Genomic DNA, 25,713 nt, shown 5'->3' with positions numbered 1-25,713 from the left:
AGGAAAGAACTGCACACCACAGCCCTGGAAACAGCCCCTTTGTGGTCAAGCTGGACTCTCGGCAACATCCTTTGATCTAAGCTGGACATCACAACGGCAGCTCACTGTCACACAAACCAAAATCAGCATCCATTAAAACTCTCATCAGGGGGGAAAAAAAAGAAGAAAAAAAGCAAAGACAGCGTGACTCACCGGCTTGTGTTTTTCCAGCTCCTCTTTGAACTGTTTGGTTTCGCGAGGCTTCAGTCTCTTCAGCGGCACACGGGTCTCTCCGATGAAGTCAAAGCCAAAGGCGTCTTCGTCCAGCACCGACAGCCTGGCCAACACACAGGGACACACCCACATCAGAGGTCAGCACACAGGGCCACGCCCACATCAGAGGTCAACACACCAGTCAGTCAGGGACACACTCACATCAGAGGTCAACCCACCAGTCAGTCAGGGACACGTCCACATCAGAGGTCAACCCACCAGTCAGGGACAAACTCACATCAGAGGTCGACCCACCAGTCAGTCAGGGACACGCCCACATCAGAGGTCAACCCACCAGTCAGGGACACACCCACATCAGAGGTCAACCCACCAGTCAGGGACACACTCACATCAGAGGTCAACCCACCAGTCAGGGACACACCCACATCAGAGGTCAACCCACCAGTCAGGGACACACTCACATCAGAGGTCAACCCACCAGTCAGTCAGGGACACACCCACATCAGAGGTCAACACACCAGTCAGTCAGGGACACACTCACATCAGAGGTCAGCACACAGGGCCACGCCCACATCAGAGGTCAACACACCAGTCAGTCAGGGACACACCCACATCAGAGGTCAACCCACCAGTCAGGGACACACCCACATCAGAGGTCAACCCACCAGTCAGTCAGGGACACACCCACATCAGAGGTCAACCCACCAGTCAGTCAGGGACACACCCACATCAGAGGTCAACACACCAGTCAGTCAGGGACACACTCACATCAGAGGTCAACCAACCAGTCAGGGACACACCCACATCAGAGGTCAACCCACCAGTCAGTCAGGGACACACCCACATCAGAGGTCAACCCACCAGTCAGGGACACACCCACATCAGAGGTCAACCCACCAGTCAGTCAGGGACACACCCACATCAGAGGTCAACCCACCAGTCAGGGACACACCCACATCAGAGGTCAACCAACCAGTCAGGGACACACCCACATCAGAGGTCAACCAACCAGTCAGGGACACACCCACATCAGAGGTCAACCCACCAGTCAGGGACACACCCACATCAGAGGTCAACCCACCAGTCAGTCCAGTATGTTACACATAACTGAACCACAGTCATACATATGCAATTTTCGCAGAGGACAGGCATATGATATATGCATGGACATATAACAGTAATACGCTTATTCAGCAGCAATTCAATTTTAAATGACGGTGCCACATCACACGTGCACATATTCGGGAAAACGTTATACAGAGTTCCCTCATCACTCATAGTTGTTTAATAGTTGAATTGATTTTTGGTTTCTTTCTTGCTCGCTTGCTTTCTTCTTTTTTTTTTTCTTTTTTTTTCCTTTTTCTTCATCAATCCAAGGTCAGACAGCTGTTACCTCAGTGTCTTCTTGAGCATGTCGTCTTCAGTGATGCCGTAGTAGGTCAGTGACTCGTTCCACTCTGGGTTCAGTGTCTTGTGGATGGTCTTGGTGCGCAGCTTGGTCGACTGGAACAAAACATAATAATAATAATATTAACAATAATAATATATATATGATAGTCAGTCGTGTCCGACTATGACCATCAGAACAGCAGAGGAGGCAACTGCTGTTCCGACTATTTGGGCTAGAATTTGATTATAGTGGAGAGTGTCTTGCCCCACTCTCTCGGCCAAGAGTGTTTTAGGACAGTCGTCGTTGGGATGGTTCCCAAAGGCCAACTAGCCCACAAGGCTGCAGCACTAAGAGCCAGTGCAATTTTGCCTCGTAGTTTGAGAGTCATAGTCCTTCACAAAAGACTAAGCTGTAAATGGTTTCCCATTGACTGGAGAAACCATTGATAATACAGCTCTCACTGTGATATAAGCCGAGTGTTGGGCCTAAATGCAGGCTTATACAGCGCAGTAGCCCCATCTCAGATGGGGCTCACCGCGCTTTACAATAAAACACACAAATTTAAGACTGACTGACATAAAAATATGCATGGATACTGACACAGTGCCTACCAAGCTAACACAGAGTCATTTGCTCAACTGGCTGCCTACCTGGGCAGAGCCGACTGACAGCTGCCAGACACACACACACACACACACACACACACACACACACACACACACACACACACACACACACAGCCATGGAGGAGGGGGTGGGGGGGGAGTACCCACCTTGCTGGCACCAGGCAGCAGATGCAGCTTGACGTAGGGGTCAGAGAATCCATTGGAGTCCATGGCCTTCAGCCCCTGTCACACAGCACACAGCACGCAGAACTGTACTGGTAGAGTTGTCGTCGTCATCATAATGATGATGATGATAATAATCCTCCTCCTCATCATCATCATAATATAATATTACTGATAATCATCATCATAATGATAATAATAATAATAAAATGAAAAATCAATAATAATGATAATAATCATGATAATCACAAATATGATTATGATGATGATGATGATGATGATTAATCATACATATGATGATGATGATGATGGTGATGATGATGATAACAGTAATAGTAATAATGATGATGATGATGATGATGATGATAGTGGTGGTGGTGGTGGTGGTGACGATGATGATAATGATGATATAACAATAGCAACAGCCATAGTAGTAGTAATAATAATACTAATGATGATAATATTTATAAAAATAATGATACTACTACTACTACTACTATTACTACTACTACTACTACTAATGATAATAATACTAAAGACAAGAAGAAGAAGAAGAAAAAGGGATATTTATATAGCACTCTGTCCAGAACACTGATCAACATGCTTTACAAATCCCATGTTATCCTTCATTACACACTGCATTATTGTTACACTTACACACATCAAAAGGCACATGGAAACTATATATATAATCCCCCTCTGTCTCTGTCTCCCCCCCCCCTCTCTCTCTCTCTCTCTCTCTCTCTCAGCGTCAGTGTGTGTATGCATGTGTGTGCATGGATGTGGGTGTGTGTGGAGTGCCGGGGGGTGTTTTCTTCATTATGTATACTGTTCTGCATGAAAACCTTTTCCTTTCATTTATGTGTGTGCTATTTGTAATAGATGTAGATTAGCAAGGAAAGATTGGAAGAATAGGCAATGCCTAAAATCTTAATCCTTGAATAAAAATGTTTTGAGTTCTGAGTTCTCTCTCTCTCTCTCTCTCTCTCTCTCTCTCTATATATATATATATATATATATATATATATATATAGGGAGAGAGAGGTAGATAGATAGATAAAGAGTTAAGAAAAAAAAGAGAGACAGACAGAGAGAGACACACATAAACATACAGACACATATCTGCCCCTCACCCTGGCACGAGCGATGGTACAGTGAAGGGCGTTGTTGGTATAGTCGTACAGCAAGGAGAACTCCAGGCAACCCAAAGAAGCTGCACAGAGTTCATCATAATGATGACAACGGGATGAATGTACACACACACACACACACACAACACTACACACAGACGCACCCACATAGTGAACATGATGATGATGATAATGATTACAGGATGAAAGCACACCCACAAGCATAATACGCAGCCATATATGCACCCACACGCCCTCCCCCCCATACAAACATACATAAACACACACATACACACCCCCATACACACACCCACGCCCCTGTACTCACCCTCACACATGCACTAACACACACATGCTCATATACATAAGCATGCATGTACAGATACACACACACACACACACACACACACACACACATCACACCACACCACACCACACCACACACACACACACAAACAAACACCATACACACAGACAAACACACACACACACTCACACACACACACACACATCACACCACACCACACACACATCACATCACATCACACCACACCACACCACACCACACACACACACACACACAGACACACACACACACAGACACACACACACACACACACACACACACACACATAACTGACCCCCCTCACTGTCCGGAGAGGACACAGGGTGGTCGTCATAGTCGTCATGTGACTTGTGGTGGTAGTGACCGATGGCTCTGTCGATATTGTCCACCTCATCCTCACCCCCTCCCACCACACCCCCACTCTGCTCCTGGGACAGCTGGGAACTCTCCCGACTGAACTCTGCAACACCAGGTTAAGGGTCAAAGGTCTCCCGACTGAACTCTGCAACACCAGGTTAAGGGTCAAAGGTCTCCTGACTGAACTCTGCAACACCAGGTTAAGGGTCAAAGGTCTCCCGACTGAACTCTGCAACACCAGGTTAAGGGTCAAAGGTCTCCCGACTGAACTCTGCAACACCAGGTTAAGGGTCAAAGGTCTCCCGACTGAACTCTGCAACACCAGGTTAAGGGTCAAAGGTCTCCCGACTGAACTCAACAAAAGGTTCAAGGTCAAAGGTCATGTAGCCTTTTTATAGCCATCGGGGCAGTGAATTCATATCCACGGTGTCTAGGACTTGACATAGGAAGGTAGGGCCCAGTCCTCCCTACCTGCCGTTTTAACCTTCCCCCAACTAAAGCCAGGTAACCCATTCATACCAGGGCGGAGTGAGGAAAATCAAAGTTAAGTGCCTTTTAATAATAATAATAATAATAATAATGGATACTTATATAGCACACTATCCAGAAATCTGCTCTAGGTGCTTTACAAAAACGCTTTTGTTAACATAAAACATTATATCTATGTTACATACACACACCAAAATGTGACTACACACACACACACACACACACACACACACACGCACACACACACACACACTGCATACATACATTTTAACATACATGTGTCCCTTTTCCCCAAGGGACACATCACCATGCTGAAACAGGGCCCTGAACCCTGATCACTGGTGAACACTGGGTCAGAGGTCCTACTCCGGACTGACTCTGAAGTGCCACTTCCTGCTACTGTGCTTGCAACACAAGACTTCTTTTTTTTTCTTTCTTTTTTTCTTTTTTTCATATGGCGTGGTTTGGTATGTTGTGTTAAGTTGTGTTGTGTTGTGTTGTGCTGTGTTGTTGTGTGGTGTGGTGGTTTGATGTAGCGTGGTGTGGCATTCATGTGTTTTTTATCGTGTCAACATGTTCTCAACAAAGAATGACAAAGTCTCAAAAGAACGGTCTTTGTTTTTGCTGTTGCTGTTGTCTACCAAAAACACCTAAACTACAAACAACTCACGGTAATTGCTGGATCGTTCCGAGTCAGTCTCGTCATGAAGGTCGTCACCACGGCTACTCTCCGTGGCGCTGATCTGACCTCCAGCGTAGGAGGCGCTAGTGACGCTGGCCTTGCGCTCTGTACGGTTGTAGTGGTCATACTGTGAGCTGAGGGCACTGCCGATGCTGACGTTGTCACTCTCTGCACAGCACAGCATTGCACCATTCAGATTCTGCACGGCAAAGTATTAGCGCTGGCTGTCTGCTTTCACAGGAGGAGACCAGCTTTGCTGCCTTTTCTTGGCTGTTACAAGGTTCTGTTACTGATATGCTTATGTAGGCATATATGTGCATGTGGTGTGTGTGGTATGTGTGTGTGGTGTGTGTGAGTGGTGTGTGTAGGGGGTGTGGGTGGGTGTGTCCTTCCGTGTGTCTGTGCATAGGTGTGTGTATTTGTAAGCGTATGCGCCAATATAATGTATGTGTAGGCATAATGGGTGTGTGTTTGTAAGCGTATGCGCCAATATAATGTATGTGTAGGAATAATGGGTGTGTGTGTGTGTGTGTGTGTGTGTGTGTGTGTGTGTTTGTGTGTGTGTGTGTGTGTGTGTGTGTGTGTGTTCAGAGCAGTGATAGGAAGTGGCAGTGATGGTTACATCAGTCAAGCAGCACTGTTGCTCCTGCTTGCTCTTTTGATGACGACAAAGGTTTAAACTGAAGCATCACCTTCAAGTCATCATCATTACTCATTAAATGTCACTGTGTGGTGAATTTTCAAATCTCTCAGGTCAACAAATGTGCAGACCTACATAATAACTGAACACTCTTCATTTGTATACGCATGCTGAAGATCAAGTACACACATAAAATATCCTGCAGTTCATGAGTTCCAGCATCCAGTGGGTTACGGAAACAAGAACATACCCAGCATGTACATCCCTGAAAATGGGAGCATGGCTGCCTACATGGCCGGGTACAGATGGCCATACATGTAAAAGCCCATCAAGACCAGGAGGAAAGTGGCAGTGGCAGTGTAAGAGTCTGGGTTCAAATTCCTGGTCTTGCTCTTTCTCCCAACTAGAAAATCAAACTGGGCATCTAGTCATTTGGATGACACAATAAACTGAGGTCCTGTGTGCAACACATAGTTGGTGCACTGAAAAAGAACCCATGGCAACAAAAGTGCTGTCCTCTGGCAAATTTTGTAGAAGAAATCCACCCTGAGAGGTTCACAAACATATATTCACAGATAGGTACACAAACACATATTCACAGATAGGTACACAAACATATATTCACAGATAGGTACACAAACACATATTCACAGATAGGTACACAAACATATATTCACAGATAGATACACAAACATATATTCACAGATAGGCACACAAACACATATTCACAGATAGGTACACAAACATATATTCACAGATAGGTACACAAACATATCATATATTCACAGATAGGTACACAAACACATATTCACATACTCAAGGCCTAAGCTCATTGGGTTAAGCTGCTGGTCAGGCATTTTGCCTAACAGATGTAGTGTAGTATTAACCTCTTGACTGCGTTGTTGACTTATGGCGTACGTCATGAACTGTCGCTCACCAATGCTGTATTGACGTGCTACGTACGTCATGATACGACGTTCTCAGTTTATGGCCTCGCACTGCAGAAAACACAGTCTGCTAACCATTAAATTTGCTCCCCTGAGAGCTCTTTCTCACCTGAGTACCATAAGCTAAAAATATTCAGTTCTGCAAGTTTGTACAAAGCTCAAATTGTGTGTGCAAAGCCATGGCTGCATGCAGACAAACCCCAACACCTGAACAAGTATTGGAAGAAATATTTCAAGATGCAAATAGTAGAGATGAAGATTTTGGACCAAACGAGATAGAACACGTGAAGATGATGCCGGTGACCAAGATCTTGACATAGATGGGGCTGGAAAGGGTGTTGTACTTCGAAACTGAAGAAGAAGCTAAGCTGATTCAAGATGCAGGTGGGTGTTCACGAGGTTTGTCAGTTTATGATATGTAGGTTATCGGCCACAGCTACTTTCGTTTTCTCTGCATAGGCGGATAGTAGTTTGCACAGGACAGGAATCGGACTCCCTGCCGGAGTCTGCACTAGTGGGTCACGGTAAAGTATGTGTTGTGAAACATATGTTTCTCTTTGTTGTAACAATGAATATATCTGCATTGTGTGTGTTTTGAATGCGTTAGACGTTATAAGTAGCTTCGTCAGTCACTGATCAGTGTGTGTGTGAGAGAGACAAGTCACTGTATACTCTGTGTGACTGACACTGTGCGAGGAGGCGTGGCTCACTGGCTGGCTGGCTCACTGTTGACATCAGCATGTGTGTTGGTTTCCCTTTCTGTATTCGTTCCCGAGTGTGTATTGGTTTGTCGTTGTTGTGTGTGTGAGTGTATATATGTGTGTGTGTGTGTGTGTGTGTGTGTGTGTGTGTGTGTGTGTGTGTGTGTGTGTGTGTGAGGTGGGGGGAAGGGGAGGAGGAGATGATGTTTACAAAACTGAAATCAGGGAATGACATACATGATTGTATGCCTAAATTACTTTGTAAATGCAACACTTGTAGAAAAGCGTGTGTGTGTGTGTGTGTGTGTGTGTTGTCATTTTGTTTTGTATGAGAAAGAGAATGAAAGGGGTGTGGCATATCATAAACCATTTTCAGTGTGTGTGTGTGTGTGTTAAGGGGGTGGGGGGTGGGTAGGTGTGTGTGTATGTATTTCAGCTTCTGAAAACAATCAGAAATAAAATGGTATAATTTCATAGACTTTATATATGTAAAAATAACACAAAAAACAACAACAACAACAACAACAAAAACTTAGTCTTTCATGCAATGTGTTTCAGGTATGCAGGCAGCATGGTGTTGATCATGATGTTCATCCTGACCATCTGGAGTTGACAACTTGCCACAAACCTACAGCTGAAGACCAGCACCAGCAAGACCAAAGGGCAGTAAACAAGCCTCCAGCAATTCTGGATTACAACAAAAATAAGGGTGCCATGGACCATCATGACCAACAGCTGCAGCCCTAAGATGCCACAAGGAAAACCCTGAAGTGGTACAAAAAGCTGTGTGTGCGTTTTTTACAAACTGCCATGCTGTTTGCACACATCCTCTACAAAAAAGCAGGCAACAGCAGTACATTCCTGGACCTCCAGAAGGATGTACTTAGTGCCATGATTTTTGATGACCCAAGACCCAGACACTGCTGAAGATGACCATGCTGTTTGTGTGGACGACACTTCATTGATGTCATCCCACCTACCCCACAGAAGGCCAGGTTACAAAGGAGGTGCAGAGTACACTGGAAGAAAGGGCAAAGAAAGGATGTGATCACAGGTTCTACTGCCCAGACTGCCCAGACTGCCCCAGCAAACCAGCACTGTGTCTTGAAGACTGTTTCCACAAGTACCACACACAGCGTTTTTACTGGCAATAGATGCTGGGTGAGTACACCCTTTTCATTCTTTGTGTGGACTGTGTTGGGGTCTTACGGACCTGGACACTGTTGCACAGCCTGGGACAGTGTGTGTGGTTGATCAAAACAGTCACAAGAAAGACTGGGTCATAATAACCTTGATGTTGTAGCACCTACAAGGTGGAATGACAGTCCTGATTTTTTTTTAATGTTATTTTATGGAATTTTTGTGTCAGATTGACTCATTATCTTAACCTTAGAGTATTAAAATAAAAATCTTGGTTCATTTTCCTTTGATTTGATATATACTTTTATGCCTTATCTTCAGTACTTTTTGAACATTGACATATTTTTCTTGTTTTTCTGAAAAAATTCTCAGCATAGGCTACAGCAAAACGTACTAGCAGTGAAAGGGTTAAGGATTTGCCAGCAACACAGTGACGCTTCCTTGGGAAACTAAACATGAAAGTGAAACCTTACATGTAGGAGTGAATGTGGGAACTGCAGCCCATAAAGGTGGACCAAGGAGAAGAAGAAGGAAAAAACACACCTGACTCTTGTCCCTTGCGTGACCTGTGCTTGGACAGACTGATCTCATCCTCTGAGCTGTCGGACGATTCCTGTTCACTGCTCTCTCCGTGGCTGGCTGAAAGACAGGATGCAACAACACAACATTAGCCAACACCATCAAACTGCTGAAAGACAGGATGCAACAACACAACATTAGCCAACACCATCAAACTGCTGAAAGACAGGATGCAACAATACAACATTAGCCAACACCATCAAACTGCTGACAGACAGGATGCAACAACACAACATTAGCCAACACCATCAAACTGCTGACAGACATGATGCAACAACACAACATTAGCCAACACCATCAAACTGCTGACAGACAGGATGCAACAATACAACATTAGCCAACACCATCAAACTGCTGACATGATGCAACACAACAATAGCCAACATCCTCAAACTGCTGACAGACAGGATGCAACAATACAACATTAGCCAACACCATCAAACTGCTGACAGACAGAAAGCAACAACACAACATTAGCCAACACCATCAAACTGCTGAAAGACAGAAAGCAACAATACAACATTAGCCAACACCATCAAACTGCTGAAAGACAGGATGCAACAACACAACATTAGCCAACACCATCAAACTGTTGAAAGACAGAATGCAACAACACAACATTAGCCAACACCATCAAACTGCTGACAGACAGGATGCAACAATACAACATTAGCCAACACCATCAAACTGCTGACAGACAGGATGCAACAATACAACATTAGCCAACACCCTCAAACTGCTGACAGACAGGATGCAACAATACAACATTAGCCAACACCCTCAAACTGCTGACATGATGCAACACAACAATAGCCAACACCATCAAACTGCTGACAGGATGCAACAATACAACATTAGCCAACACCTTCAAACTGCTGACAGACAGGATGCAACAACACAACATTAGCCAACACCCTCAAACTGCTGACAGGATGCAACAACACAACACTAGCCAACACCATCAAACTGCTGACATGATGCAACAACAAAACATTAGCCAACACCATCAAACTGCTGACAGGATGCAACAACACAACAATAGCCAACACCATCAAACTGCTGACAGGATGCAACAATACAACATTAGCCAGCACCCTCAAACTGCTGACAGGATGCAACAACACAACATTAGCCAGCACCATCAAACTGTTGAACGACAGAATGCAACAACACAACATTAGCCAACACCATCAAACTGCTGACAGACAGGATGCAACAACACAACATTAGCCAACACCATCAAACTGCTGACATGATGCAACAACACAACATTAGCCAACACCATCAAACTGCTGACAGGATGCAACAACACAACATTAGCCAACACCATCAAACTGCTGAAAGACAGAATGCAGCAACACAACATTAGCCAACACCATCAAACTGATGGCAAATTTTCTCTTTATTATTAGAAAACATCTGTCGAGCTATCAAACAAAGTCTGGAGAATATAGCGAAGTAAAACTGGCTTTCTAAAGAAATCAACAAAACACAATAAAGTTTCTTTGTTTTCATGGAAAAAATATCAACTAGTGATTTCAAAACAACACATTTGATCTAATGTAGATCAAATGTAGAACACACACACACACACACACACACTCATGCATGCGTGCACTGACAAAAATGCACACACATATACACATGCACACACACCTGTGCCAGTACTGGAACCACACTGTGCCTTGTGCCATGTACAGTTTGCATTATGGATGCTCACTCTCACCATCACACATACACACACACACCACAAACGCACAACCACCCACCCACACACACAGACACACATCCATATGCATACACACACACACCTGAACCAGTACTGGAACCATCCCGTGCCTTGTGCCATGTGTAGTTGGCGTCACGCATACTCACACTCACAGTCACCCACACCCCCCCACACACACACCTGTGCCAGTACAAGAACCATCCCATGCAGTGTGCCAGGTATAGTTGGTGTCATGCATGCTCACACTCGCCACCACATCCACACACACACCCCACATCCCCCCCCCCGCCCCCCCCCCCCCCCGCCCCCCACACACACACACCTGTGCCAGTACAAGAACCATCCCGTGCCTTGTGCCATGTGTGGTTGGTGTCACGCATACTCACACTCACAGTCACCCACACCCCACATCCCCCCCCCCCAGCACACACACCTGTGCCAGTACAAGAACCATCCCATGCACTGTGCCAGGTATAGTTGGTGTCATGCATGCTCACACTCACCACCACATCCACACACACACCATTCCCCCACAAACACACCCACACACACCTGTACCAGAACTGGAACCTCCCCGTGCCTTGTGCCAGGTGTAGTTGACATCACCATGCTCACACTCACCATCACCAACATCCACCCACACACACCCTCCCCCCCACAAACACACCCACACCCACCCTCCCCCCACAAACACACTCACACCCACCCGTACACCCTCCACCCACAAACACCCCCCCCCCCTCCCCAACACACCCACACCTACCCCCCCCCCCCCCCCCCCCACAAACACCCACACCCACCCTCCCCTCACAAACACAAACACACCCGCCTGTACCAGTACTGGAACCACCCCATGCCTTGTGCCATGTGTAGTTGGCATTAGGCATACTCACACTCATTGTCACCCACACATACCTTTCCCCCCACAAACACACACACACACACCAACACACACACCTGTACCAGTACTGGAATCGCCCCTTGTCTTGTGCCAGGTAAAGTTGGCATTATGCATGCTCACACTCACTGTCACCCACACCCACACACACCCTCCCCCCACAAACACACACACACACACACCAACACACACACCTGTACCAGTACTGGAACCTCCCCGTGTCTTGTGCCAGGTAAAGTTGGAATCATGCATGCTCACACTCACTGTCACCCACACCAACACACACACCTGTACCAGTACTGGAATCACCCCTTGCCTTGTGCCAGGTAAAATTGGCATCATGCATGCTCACACTCACTGTCACCCACACCAACACTCACACCTGTACCAGTACTGGAACCATCTCGCACCTTGTGCCAGGTGTAGTTGGCGTCACGCATGCTCACACTCACCGTCACTCCAGACACCCACCAACACACCCCCACACACCTGTGCCAGTACTGGAACCACCCCGCGCCTTGTGCCAGGTGTAGTTGGCGTCACGCATGCTGCCCGGCCGCTGTCGGAAGGAGCTGTGCAGCTGGGTCCTGGCACGGGCAGACAACTTGCCCCCCTCGCTCTTCTTCTCCGGCAGGACGTACTTGGGCAGACCCTTGAAGAACCAGGCCCCTGACCGCTTCCACACCTGCCACACGTCATAAACATGTCTGTGACAGACGGGCACAATAGCCGAGTGGTTAAAGCGTTGGACTGTCAATCTGAGGGTCCCGGGTTCGAATCACGGTGACGGCGCCTGGTGGGTAAAGGGTGGAGATTTTTACGATCTCCCAGGTCAACATATGTGCAGACCTGCTAGTGCCTGAACCCCCTTCGTGTGTATATGCAAGCAGAAGATCAAATACGCACGTTAAAGATCCTGTAATCCATGTCAGCGTTCGGTGGGTTATGGAAACAAGAACATACCCAGCATGCACACCCCCAAAAACGGAGTATGGCTGCCTACATGGCGGGGTAAAAACGGTCATACACGTAAAAGCCCACTCGTGTGCATACGAGTTAACGCAGAAGATGTCTGTGACAAAATACATGTGCAGCGTCAGCATTGTGCACAGGTCATTAACAAGTCCCTGACCAATTTCCTGAGCAGCGTCAGTGCTGCGCATACGTCATCAGCATGTCCCTGACCAAACACATGTGCAGGAGTGTTTCATCAGTGCTGATGCACATGTCATTTACACGTCCATGACCAAACACATGTGCAGGAGTGTTTCATCAGCGCTGATGCAAACGTCATTTACACGTCCATGACCAAACACATGTGCAGGAGTGTTTCATCAGCGCTGATGCACATGTCATTTACACGTCCATGACTAAATATGTGCAGGAGTGTTTCATCAGCGCTGATGCACAAGTCATTTACACGTCCATGACCAAACATGTGCAGGAGTGTTTCATCAGCGCTGATGCAAACGTCATTTACACGTCCATGACCAAACACATGTGCAGGAGTGTTTCATCAGCGCTGATGCACATGTCATTTACACGTCCATGACCAAACACAGGTGCAGGAGTGTTTCATCAGCGCTGATGCACATGTCATTTACACGTCCATGACCAAACACATGTGCAGGAGTGTTTCATCAGCGCTGATGCACATGTCATTTACACGTCCATCACCAAACATGTGCAGGAGTGTTTCATCAGCTCTGATGCACATGTCATTTACACGTCCATGACCAAACACATGTGCAGGAGTGTTTCATCAGCGCTGATGCACATGTCATTTACACGTCCATGACCAAACACATGTGCAGGAGTGTTTCATCAGCGTTGTGCACACGTCATCAATATGTCCTTGACCAAACACTTTTAACGTCAGTGTTGTGTGCACATCAATAACATGTCCATGATCATACACATGTGCAGCGTCAGCCTTGTGCACATGCCATTAACATGTCCATGACCAATTACATGTGCAGGAGTGTTTCATCAGTGTTGTGCACACATCATCAACATGCTCCTGACCTAACACATGTGCAGATATGTTCCGTCATCGCTGTGGACACAACATCAACATGTCCATGACTACACACATGTGCAGGTGTGTTCCGTCAAATACATCTTTCAAGCTGTTCATGGTGTGTGTGTGTGTGTGTGCCAGAAACAGCCGTCAGTGTGTTTGATTACAGACCTGTGGTACACCATATGCAGCCTGCTTAATTTATTAATCACCTCTCAATTTTGTACCATTTTAGGAAAACATATCTGCTTTTATGAAGTGGGCTTTAACTTTTTGTAAATTTGTATTAAAAAAAAAAAAAATCCAAAGAACGATGACTGAACACAATGTGCCACAAGCCAGAAGAGCAAACTTAATAATCCAGAATGTTCTCCCCCCCCCCCCCCAAAAAAAAAAATAACAACAATGCTCATCCCCACACCCCTCCCCCGCCCCCCACATCCTCCCACACCTCACCCCCACCCCCCAAAAAAAACTTATTCATTCTTGATTTATTTTTTTTTAATTGTATTTTATTTTGTAGTTTTCATTTCAGTGTCTTCTTTCTGTCATTCAACTATTTCATTTTATTACTAACTCCGTGATTACTCTCTGACAAACTTATTTATAATTTGGGTCATAGTGGCCTTTTCTTGTCTTTAACCTCTTCCTTTCTCATTGGGACTGTTCAGCCACACTCTATCGTATATCACATCTTAACCCCTTGACAGCTACCGACAGGTATTATCAGTGAAGGGCTGTCACCTCACTGAGATACAACAGAGCTTACAGGTCAAGATGTCAGTGAAGGGCTGTCACCTCACTGAGATAAGACAAGAGTTTACAGGTCAGGATGTCAGTGAAGGGCTGTCACCTCACTGAGATACAACAGAGCTTACAGGTCAGGATGTCAGTGAAGGGCTGTCACCTCACTGAGATAAGACACAGCTTACAGGTCAGGATGTCAGTGAAGGGCTGTCACCTCACTGAGATACAACAGAGCTTACAGGTCAGGATGTCAGTGAAGGGCTGTCACCTCACTGAGATAAGACACAGCTTACGGGTCAGGATGTCAGTGAAGGGCTGTCACCTCACTGAGATACAACAGAGCTTACAGGTCAAGATGTCAGTGAAGGGCTGTCACCTCACTGAGATAAGACAGAGCTTACAGGTCAGGATGTCAGTGAAGGGCTGTCACCTCATTGAGATAAGACACAGTTTACAGGTCAGGATGTCAGTGAAGGGCTGTCACCTCACTGAGATAAGACAAGAGTTTACAGGTCAGGATGTCAGTGAAGGGCTGTCACCTCACTGAGATAAGACAAGAGCTTACAGGTCAGGATGTCAGTGAAGGGCTGTCACCTCACTGAGATAAGACAAGAGTTTACAGGTCAGGATGTCAGTGAAGGGCTGTCACCTCATTGAGATAAGACACAGTTTACAGGTCAGGATGTCAGTGAAGGGCTGTCACCTCATTGAGATAAGACACAGTTTACAGGTCAGGATGTCAGTGAAGGGCTGTCACCTCACTGAGATAAGACTAGAGTTTACAGGTCAGGATGTCAGTCACCATTATTCATTTGGCAAAGTCAGTGACACAATTGAAAAGTACACACACAAAAAAACGGTGTCTGCCTTTCAAACTCACGCCACACTGGTCTCGTTTCACCAAGCTTCAGCAGTCGATGGGTTAAAAGCAGCACAAAACAAACGATGGGTTAAAAGCAGCACGAAACAACCAAAATGTCATCTTTGGAATCATTTGCCAGCAGTTGTGCCATGCCAGCACCTCGGCAGTGCGCCTCTATTTGGGGATCTCAGCCCGGTGTTCACCCACTGACCTGATGGAAGCCAACTCCCAATACCCTGACGGCAGCATGCAGCATGCAGCCAATAAAGCCAGAGCGAAAAAGGGCAAAAAACACCAATACCCTTTCTGCAAGTCTCATATTGATTTTTTTGTTTCTTTTTTTGGCTTTTTGGTTCTCTCTCTCTCTCTCTCTCTCTCTCCCTCTCTCTCTCTCTCGATCTGTGTTTTTGTTTTGTTCCTTCTCTCTCTCTCTTCGTCTCTATCTCTGTCAATCTGTGTTTCTTTTGGTTCCTTCTCTCTCTCTCTCTCTCTGTCTGTCTGTCTCTGTCAATCTGTGTTTCTTTTGGTTCCTTCTAACCTTCTAACTCTCTGTCTTCTTATTTCTTTCTTTCGATCTCTCTCTCTCTCTCTCTCTCTCTCTCTCTCTCTCCCTCTCTGTAAATCTGTGTTTCTTTTGGTTCTCTCTCTCTCTCTCTGTGTCTCTGTCTCTGTCAATCTGTGTTTCTTTTGGTTCCTTCTAACCTTCTAACTACATCAGTTAATCAATACACCCACCAGTCACACCCAACTCACAGACGCTCATAGATCACATATACACTTCCAATAAAATCAACATATCAGAGACTTGTGTTCCTGTCTTTAACTCTAGTGATCATTATCCAATTTGTGTCACATGGGGGGAAAAAAGGAGTAAGAACTCCTAAACCAGGCCACAAAACAATCACCTATCGATGCTTCTCAAAATTCAATGAACAACTATTCATTGATGACGTGAACAAATCCAGGCTTTCTTCTGTGCACGATATCACAGACCCCGATTCAGCAACTGAATACTGGACAGAAATATTTACAGGAATATATAGTAAGCATGTTCCGCTGAAAACCATCAGAGTGAAACACAATCCAAAACCAGCTTGGAATTCCAAAGAGTTGGAAGAGGCAGGCTACCTTAGAGACCTTCTGAAAAAACATGGCTACAATGAAGAATCAAAACAATTGAGAAATGCAATAAACTCACATAAGCGCAAAGAAAAGAAGAAATATTACCGAGACTTATTATCCTCAAAAGAGAACTCCAAATCAGTGTGGCAAGCCATAAATCAACTAACGAACAAACAATCTTCAACAAAGTCAGCCGTGATCAAAGGCATTTCAGTGAATCAACTTTTTTCCACAACAGCCAAAAAAGTAATTACCACAGATTACACAAAATTGAATCAACTTGAAAAGTTAAAATCATATTGTTGTGAAAAGAACACCTCAGTCAAGTTAAATATTCCACCCATAACAGTATTTGAAGTTTATAACTACCTTATCCATCTAAAACAGACAGGAGCCTGTGGACTGGATGACATCGACAGCAGAATTCTCAAACTAGCCACTCCAGTTATCACAGATTCATTAATGTACATTTATAACCTATGCATCAACAAAAACTACTTTCCGAACGCATTTAAGAAAGCAAAAGATATTCCTGTTTACAAATCAGGGGACACCTCCGATCCTTCAAACTATTGGCCAATTTCCATTATTTCTGTTCTTTTGAAAGCACTACAAAAGCACATAAACAAACATATTTCTCATCACATTCATGTCAGTGAGCTTTTACATCCAGCTCAGTCTGGTTTCAGAGAAAAACACTTGTGCCACACAGCATTAGTCAATCTTGTAGATGACTGGCTTGCAAATATCAATGACAACAGATACTGCGGTGTTCTATTTGTTGATTTCAAAAAAGCATTTGATATAATAGACCATAACCTCTTAATTAGAAAACTTGAACTATATAGTCTTAGTCTACTCCAATCATATCTCACAAACAGGCAACAATGCGTGACAATGGATTCATCAGTCTCCGCGCTAGCAGCACCTGACTATGGCGTTCCTCAAGGGTCTGTTTTAGGCCCTTTACTATTCTCAATATACATAAATGACCTAACTCTCCATATAAAATCCGCGTGTAAACTCTTTGCGGATGATACAACAATCCACACATCCGATACTGATATCAACGCTCTTGCTAAAACTTACAAGAAAGTACTAATGAACTCGTCCAATGGACCGAACTTAACCACATGTCTCTTCATCCACTAAAAACAAAATGCATGTTGATCACCACCAGGCAAAAGAGGCAAAACACTATCGATAAATTTCCTCCCATCCAACTTAAAAATGAACCTATTGAACAGGCTAGTGATTATAAGGTTCTGTGAGTCATATTTGGAACTGATGGCGATTTTTCTGTTTCTCCAGATGCGTTCTCTGGTCATGTCAATCTTTTTATATGCATGTGAATCATGGACCCTCACAGCGGACTTAGAGAGAAGAATAAGAGCTGTAGAAATGAGGTGCTTCCGAAGACTCTTAGGCATCTCATACAAAGACCACATCACGAATGAAGAAGTCAAGAGACGCATCCGCAATGAAATCGGGCCCTATACTGACCTTCAAACACTCGCCAGACAATGAAAACTGAAGTGGTTTGGTCATGTCACACGCTCCTCTGGTCTTGCTAAAACAATCTTACAAGGCACAGTGAGGGGAGGAAGAAGAAGAGGCAGACAAAGGAAGAGATGGGAGGACAACATCCGAGAGTGGACAGGCATGGAGCTGAGAGACACCCTGAGAGCGGCCGAGAGAGGCGAGGACTGGAGAAGGGTGGCTGACAAAGCTTCAAAGGCGCCCCAAAGGATTCGGAATCTGAGGGATCGGTGACGGTGACGGTGAGTCATATTAGACAACAATCTCACTTGGATTCCTCACATAACTTCCCTTTGCAAAAAGACAGCCCAAAAGAACCATCAACTGTTCAAAATAAAGCACTTCCTTGACCTCCACTCACGGAAATTATTTTTTCAAGCACATATCCAATCTACAATAGATTATGCATCAACACTATGGGACTCAGCCAGTGCAAATACCATGAAGCCATTACTAAATCTTCATAAACGGGGGCTCAAGCTGGTACTCCTAAAAATGACTTCCCTATTGGACTCAGACTATAAACAAGCAAATATTCTCCCTCTAGTCCGTAGATTAGAGTACAACAAAGGAACAACAATGCACAAGATTATGACAGGAAACGCACCACCAACACTGATAAACAAGTTCTCTGTAAATTCATCAAGGAATCCCCCAAAAGTCCATATCCCAATCCCAAGAATTGATTTGTTCAAACCCAGTTTGGTTTACTCAGGTGCCACTCTATGGAACTCACTCCCAGCAACAGTTAAAGAACACCACTGCCCTACTACCTTCAAAAAACATTACCTTTCCCACCTTATGACAGTGTAATGTCCACTTTATTCATACTGATTGACTCTTGGTGTGTACGGTTGCCCAGGTCCCCCAAGTTCCCCACCTCATCATATTATATTGTACCCCTGTTTTTTATGTGTGTGAATTGAAGTATTATTTCATAATATTTCATTTGTTTATACATGTTACTTCTGTTTGCTTCTTCGGTTCTTTCATTTCTTTCCATTAAATGTAGTTATATTCATGCAGTAGTTGCCAGTTTCTCCATTGTCTATTCGATGTATTGATGTATGTGTACGGATAAGCGCATAGTCCTTATATATATATATATATGTTTAATATGTATATATATATATATATATATATATATGTATAATATATATATATGTATGTATGTATAATATATATATATGTGTGTGTGTGTGTGTGTGTGTGTGTGTGTGTGTGTGTGTGTGTGTGTGTGTGTGTGTGTGTGTGTGTGTGTGTTTTTGTTGATTAGATGATACAATGCATGTTTGTCTTCGTTACTGACCTGCTGTTCTCTATCACATGTTCCATGTTATATGAGGTTATCTGTTCATTAGTTGATATTGTTTTATTCTCTCTCTCTCTCTCTCTCTCTCTCTCTCTCTCTCTCTGTGAGTCTCCCTCTGTCTGTCTGTCTGTCTCCCCCCTCTCTCTCTCTCTCATTCACCTGTGACATTTTTATTCTCATACTATTTTATATGCTGAATTATGCTTCCTTTGGCAATGAGTACCCCCCCCCTCCCCCCCACCCTGTTATTGGTGTGTATTTTTTATTAGACTTACTGTTTTATATACACATTAGACTGTTTTATATTCACATTAGTATAGTATCTTTTAACATACACAATGTATGCTTATGTGTGTGTAAGTGTGCATGTGAGAGAGAGAGGGGGGGGGAGAGAGAGAGAGAGAGTGTGTGTGTGTATGTATGTTTTTTGTGATTTTGTTTTTTTCATATGTCGATTATTAATACCATGCTTGTGCCTCTGTGTGTGTGTGTGTGTGTGTGTGTGTGTGTGTGTGTGTGTGTTATTTTTGCCATGCTTACGCCTTTATGTAGTATAGTAATAGCATTCTATGTCTTTAAGTAGCATTGTGTAGTGCATGCAATGACATATATAATGTAGTATTGAGTCGTGTAGACCCTGTTTCAGGGCGGGGACTGGATGAAAAAAAAGCGCACCAGTGTTTATCTATTATCCTCGATAATAAAGAATTTGTCTTGTCTTGTCTCTCTCTCTTTCTCTCTGTCTCCATCAGTCTCTGTTTCTTCTGGCTCCTTCTAACTCTTTGTCTTTCTCTCTCTCTCTCTTTCTCTCTCTCTCCTCCTCCCTATCTCAATCAGTGTTTCTCTTGGTTCCTTCTAACCCTTTGTCTTTTTTTCTCTTTCGATCTTTCTCTCTCTCTTTCCCCCTCTGTCAGTCTGTGTTTCTTTTGGTTCCTTCTAACTCTTTCTCTCTCTCCCTCTCTCTCTCTCCCTGTAATAGACCCTTGCAGGTAATGACAATAAAGTGTCAAAGTGTCTCTCTCCCTGTGTGTGTCTCTCTGTGTGTGTCTCTCTCTGTGTCTGTGTCTCTCTCTCCCTCTCTGTCTCTCCCCTTGTTTTGCGTGTATGTTGTGTGCCTTTTAAATGCCATGGGAGGCAAGGGTACTTGCCTGGAGCTGACACTCCTTCCTACATGGGATGGACAACCTTGCTCCCACTCCTTTTTTTTCTTCTTTTAAATCTCTTCTTTTTTTTCTTGTCTTCTTCTTCTTTTCTATTTCGTCTTCTTCTTTGCTGCCCTATCACCTGCACCGTTCTTCCAGTGGCTTTATTTCTATAATGCTGCTCATTCCAAGTCCCTAAAACAGTACACCCACGTCTACCACTTTCATTCCTATCACACATTAAAACAAAAATAAACAACAACCCAACAACACAAGGTTAAAAAACTAATTTTCATGTTTCTCAGATTTATAAGGTACATTATCATGAAAGGAACTGTCCAGAAGATTACAACAAGGAGGTTAGAAGCAACCAAATAAAGGTAGAAAAAAACAACAACAAACAAATGAAAACCCCCACGCTTCTGTAATTCTGAAACTTCATCTATTTACAATTTTTTTTTTTTTAAGAGCTGACAATCTGAAAGCTGATGCAATCTGAATGCTACATTCATACTTGCCCATCATGTCTTGGCTACTTCAGACTGGCAGAAAATGCTAGTGAACAGTTAGGTTAAAAGGTCCCATAGTCTTTAATGGCAATACAGGCAGTTAATTTATATCCACCATGTCTAGGGCTCAGCCCAGGAAGGCAGGGACCAATCCCCTCCTTCTGCCAAACCAGTCAGGTACCCATTCACACCTGGGTGGAGTAAGGAAAATCGGAATAAAGTACACCCCCGAAAATGGAGTATGGCTGCCTACATGGCGGGGTTAAAAACGATCATACATGTAAAAGCCAACTCGTGTACATACGAGTGAATGTGGGAGTTGCAGCCCAGGAACGAAGAAGAAGAAGAAGGAGGAGGAATAAAGTGCCTTTCCCAAGGATACAACAGCATGCCTAAACAAAGCCTTGAAACCTGATCACTGGTGGAACACTGGATCAGACGTCCAATGTCTGACTCAGCCATGGCGCCGTGAACAGTACGGTGACATTAAAGGGAGATACCAGCAGCCAACACACATCACGAGGGGAGCTAATTGTGAAGCTGAATCAACCCTCTGACATCATCACTCAAACTGGAGTCACCAGTCTGGAGTCACCAGTCTTCTTCATCTCTTTTTTTTTTTTTTTTAAGTTCAATGATCCAAACTTAGCAAGCCCCTTTCCTACACTGTTTTTGACGGTAACAAAAACAGAAACGGATCATTACAGATCGACAAAATGAAAGCTGTGCGCGACTGAACACAAGTCTCTTTTTTCTTCTTGTTTTTTTGTTTGTTTTTTGCGGGGTTTTTTTCGGTTTTTTTCTTTCTTTTTTTTAAAGAAAGTGACTGTTGTCTAAAACATGGAGAGAAGGGGAAGGGGTTCGAGGAGATGGGGGGTGGGGCTGGGGGTGTGTTGGAAGGGAATGGGGAGGGACGGTGAGGGTAGGATGGGTGAGGTCGGAGATTAGAAAAGAGAGATAAACCACTCGCGGCAGGCCCCTTCTTACTGTCTATAACAGTGCTGAAGCCGTTTTGGGGCACACACGCAGTGCGGAAGGGTGGGGGTAAATCACCCTCTCTTTCCCCACCTGAAGGAAACTAGTCGGTTCTGACGGTTCAGCTGCAGTAAAGCGAAAGTTAAGTTATGCCTGGAATTTCCCACGTGTAGTAAGATTCGCTGTACACAATGAAAACCGATTCATTTTTGCTTGGTTTTTAGCACGTTTGCATCTGCTTGAATGTAGATAATATAAAAAGAAAATAAAGCAGCTCCCCCCACCACCAACTCCCCCCCCCCCCCCCCCCCCCCCAGCGCAATGTTGCACATGAGAGAGACAGTTATAAATTATTGAACTGCGTTTTCGTAACTCTACTTTTTCTTCACACTTTCTGCTTTACATCACCATTTCTTAAAAAAAAAATATATATATATATATATCAAAACATAAAACACATATTCAGCTCTGTCTCTCTTCTAACATCTGTCTATACATACATACATGCATACATGAATACATACATACATAATTTCATATAGATCTATCAGTATGTAAATCTAAATCTATCTATATGTACATAATCATATATATAATTCATATATATACGAACGCTTCATGTTGCCCGAGCAGACCGTTGTATTGTGCTCTATCTCTCTCTCTAAGTCTCTGTCTCTGTCTCTCTCTCTCGGGAGTTTTACATGGCTGTTAAAAGCATCTACGATTCTGTACTTGTATGTTTTCGTGACAAAGGTATTTATTCAGACTTTTTTCAGTGTCCAAGAGGGGTTAAACAAGGTTGTATGCTAAGCTCACAGCTGTTTTCCTTTTTCATCGGTGAATTGGCAGTGGAGTTATCAAAGAAGGGGAGACATGGAATACAAATGATACCTTGCTCTTAATGCTATTTGCTGATGATGTTGTTCTCTTGTCTGACACACCCATTGGGTTACAAAATCAATTAAATGCCCTTAAGCAAGAAACAGACAGACTACAACAAACAGTGAATCTCGATAAGACCAATATTATAATTTTCCACAATGGAGGTCATCTTTCGACTCGTGAAAAATGGTGCTGTGGTGATAGGGAAATAAAAGTAACCAATACATATAAATATTTAGGAATGTTATTCACAACAAAATTGAGTTTGACATCTGCGTGGGATGAAGCAAACAGAAAAGGGAAAAAAGGTGTAATCCAAATTATAAAATCACTCAGGAGACTGCGTTCGACTGACGCTTTCCTTTAGTTTGGGCGGGGCAAAGGCAGCTCATGAATAATGAATGCGTGTCGCGGCGCAGGCTGCCTGGCTTCAGCAATTTCTGCAAGTGGTTTATCTCTCTTTTCTAATCTCCAGTGAGGTGCAAGCTGTACTGTTACAATGTATGGTTTTCTTGCCACATTACAGATATGTGAAAGCTGGGCTGCTCTCCTTGGGGAGTGCATGTCACCACAGAGAAGCAGCATCCTCTTTTGTTGTTGTTGTTCTTCTTCTTGTTGTTGTTGTTTTCAGTTTCCAATTGTTTCCCTTTAAATGTGGATTGTATTTTGGGTTTGTTTGTTTTTTTAAATAACTTTTTCAGTTAGTCACAAACAAGACTGAAGAAGAAAAATCCCTTCACAAAATCTGTTGTATCATTTCTCAATAAATGTTAACCCCCCACTCAGAGAACTTTCAGCTGGTGAACTTATTTTTCCCCCAAGCATATCTTTTTTTTTTCCTTTTTTTTTTTTTTAAGATTTCAGTTACAAAGTTAACAACAAAAACCAACTCAAGGCACAAAAGTTACACATAACCTTAGGTCTGCAACATGACAGAAAGAAAAAAAAAATGTACAAAAGCTGCACACTATGTCTGAACCACAGATATACTGATGATATGCAGCCACAAGAGGGAATTCCTCCTCCTCCTCCTCTCTTTCCAGACCTGAGTAACTCAACACACCCCCAGTAACAGCTGCTGACAATCTGGGCAGAAGTCTCTGTACACATTTTCTGCTGGATGACATGATGGCTCTCGGCTGGACACTGGCAGCAGCGATTAACCCCATGCCTGCTGAACCTTGGTGAAGTGAGATCAGCGTGGCGTGAGTCGGAAGAGAGCTTCCCACTTTTTGTGCATGTACTTTTCTTCTTCTTCGTTCATTGGCTGCAACTCCCCTGTTCACACATATGTACATGAGTGGGCTTTTACGTGTATGACTGTTTTAACCCCGCCATGAAGGCAGCCATACTCCGTTTTTGGAGGTGTGCATGCTGGGTATGTTCTTGTTTCCAAAACCCACTGAACGCTGACATGGTTTACAGGATCTTTAACGTGCGTATTTGATCTTCTGCTTGTGCATACACACGAAGGAGGTTCAGGCACAAGTAGGTCCGCACATAACATGTTGACCTGGGAGATTGGAAAAATCTCCACCATTTACCCACCAGGCGCCGTTACCAAGACTGAAAGTCCAATGCTTTAACCACTCGGATATTGCGCCCTTCATGTACTTTTCAACAGTGTCACTGATTTTGCTGATCAAAAGCAGTGCAGGTCCCAGGCTCAAAAGGAAGAAGTGCAAGCAAAGAATGGTGACCGACGACACCCTGACCTGTAAGCTTTGTTCAATCTCAGCCAGGTGACATCTCACAGACGACACCCTGACCTGTAAGCTGTGTTCTGTCTCAGCGAGGTGACATCACATGACTGACGACACACTGACATGTAAGCTGTGTTCTGTCTCAGTGAGGTGACATCACGTGACCGACGACACCCTGACCTGTAAGCTTTGTTCTATCTCAGCGAGGTGACATCTCATGACAGACGACACCCTGACCTGTAAGCTGTGTTCTATCTCAGTGAGGTGACATCACGTGACCGACGACACCCTGACCTGTAAGCTGTGTTCTATCTCAGCGAGGTGACATCTCATGACTGACGACACTCTGACCTGTAAGCTGTGTTCTATCTCAGCGAGGTGACATCTCATGACTGACGACACCCTGACCTGTAAGCTGTGTTCTATCTCAGTGAGGTGACATCATGTGACCGACGACACCCTGACCTGTAAGCTTTGTTCTGTCTCAGTGAGGTGACATCACGTGATCGACGACACCCTGACCTGTAAGCTGTGTTCTGTCTCAGTGAGGTGACATCACATGACAGACGACACACTGACATGTAAGCTGTGTTCTGTCTCAGTGAGGTGACATCACGTGACCGACGACACCCTGACCTGTAAGCTTTGTTCTATCTCAGAGAGGTGATATCACATAACAGACGACACCCTGACCTGTAAGCTTTGTTCTATCTCAGAGAGGTGATATCACGTGACCGACGACACCCTGACCTGTAAGCTTTGTTCTATCTCAGCGAGGTGACATCTCATGACAGACGACACCCTGACCTGTAAGCTTTGTTCTATCTCAGCGAGGTGACATGTGATCGACGACACCCTGACCTGTAAGCTT

The 25,713-nt window shown here is 44.3% G+C and overlaps 1 protein-coding gene across 2 annotated transcripts in view; it reads right to left on the bottom strand.

The window, feature by feature from the left end:
• LOC143288517 (rabphilin-3A-like) overlaps positions 1-25,713 on the bottom strand; it is an 87,400-nt gene that overhangs the window by 26,238 nt on the left and 35,449 nt on the right. For both annotated transcript variants that reach the window (XM_076597099.1, XM_076597098.1), the window contains exons 6-13: positions 12,519-12,714; positions 9,367-9,462; positions 5,384-5,563; positions 4,163-4,327; positions 3,525-3,604; positions 2,377-2,451; positions 1,607-1,716; positions 193-316 (exon numbers count right to left, since the gene is read on the bottom strand). In XM_076597099.1, the coding sequence (XP_076453214.1) occupies positions 193-316; positions 1,607-1,716; positions 2,377-2,451; positions 3,525-3,604; positions 4,163-4,327; positions 5,384-5,563; positions 9,367-9,462; positions 12,519-12,714 (1,026 nt within the window). The remainder of the gene's footprint in view (positions 1-192; positions 317-1,606; positions 1,717-2,376; positions 2,452-3,524; positions 3,605-4,162; positions 4,328-5,383; positions 5,564-9,366; positions 9,463-12,518; positions 12,715-25,713) is intronic.

The sequence above is a fragment of the Babylonia areolata genome, chromosome 12 (genome assembly GCF_041734735.1).
Source record: "Babylonia areolata isolate BAREFJ2019XMU chromosome 12, ASM4173473v1, whole genome shotgun sequence".
NCBI classification, from domain to species: domain Eukaryota; kingdom Metazoa; phylum Mollusca; class Gastropoda; order Neogastropoda; family Buccinidae; genus Babylonia; species Babylonia areolata.
Note: the sequence above shows the minus strand (reverse complement) of the source record. Positions and strands in the feature narration are given on the sequence as shown.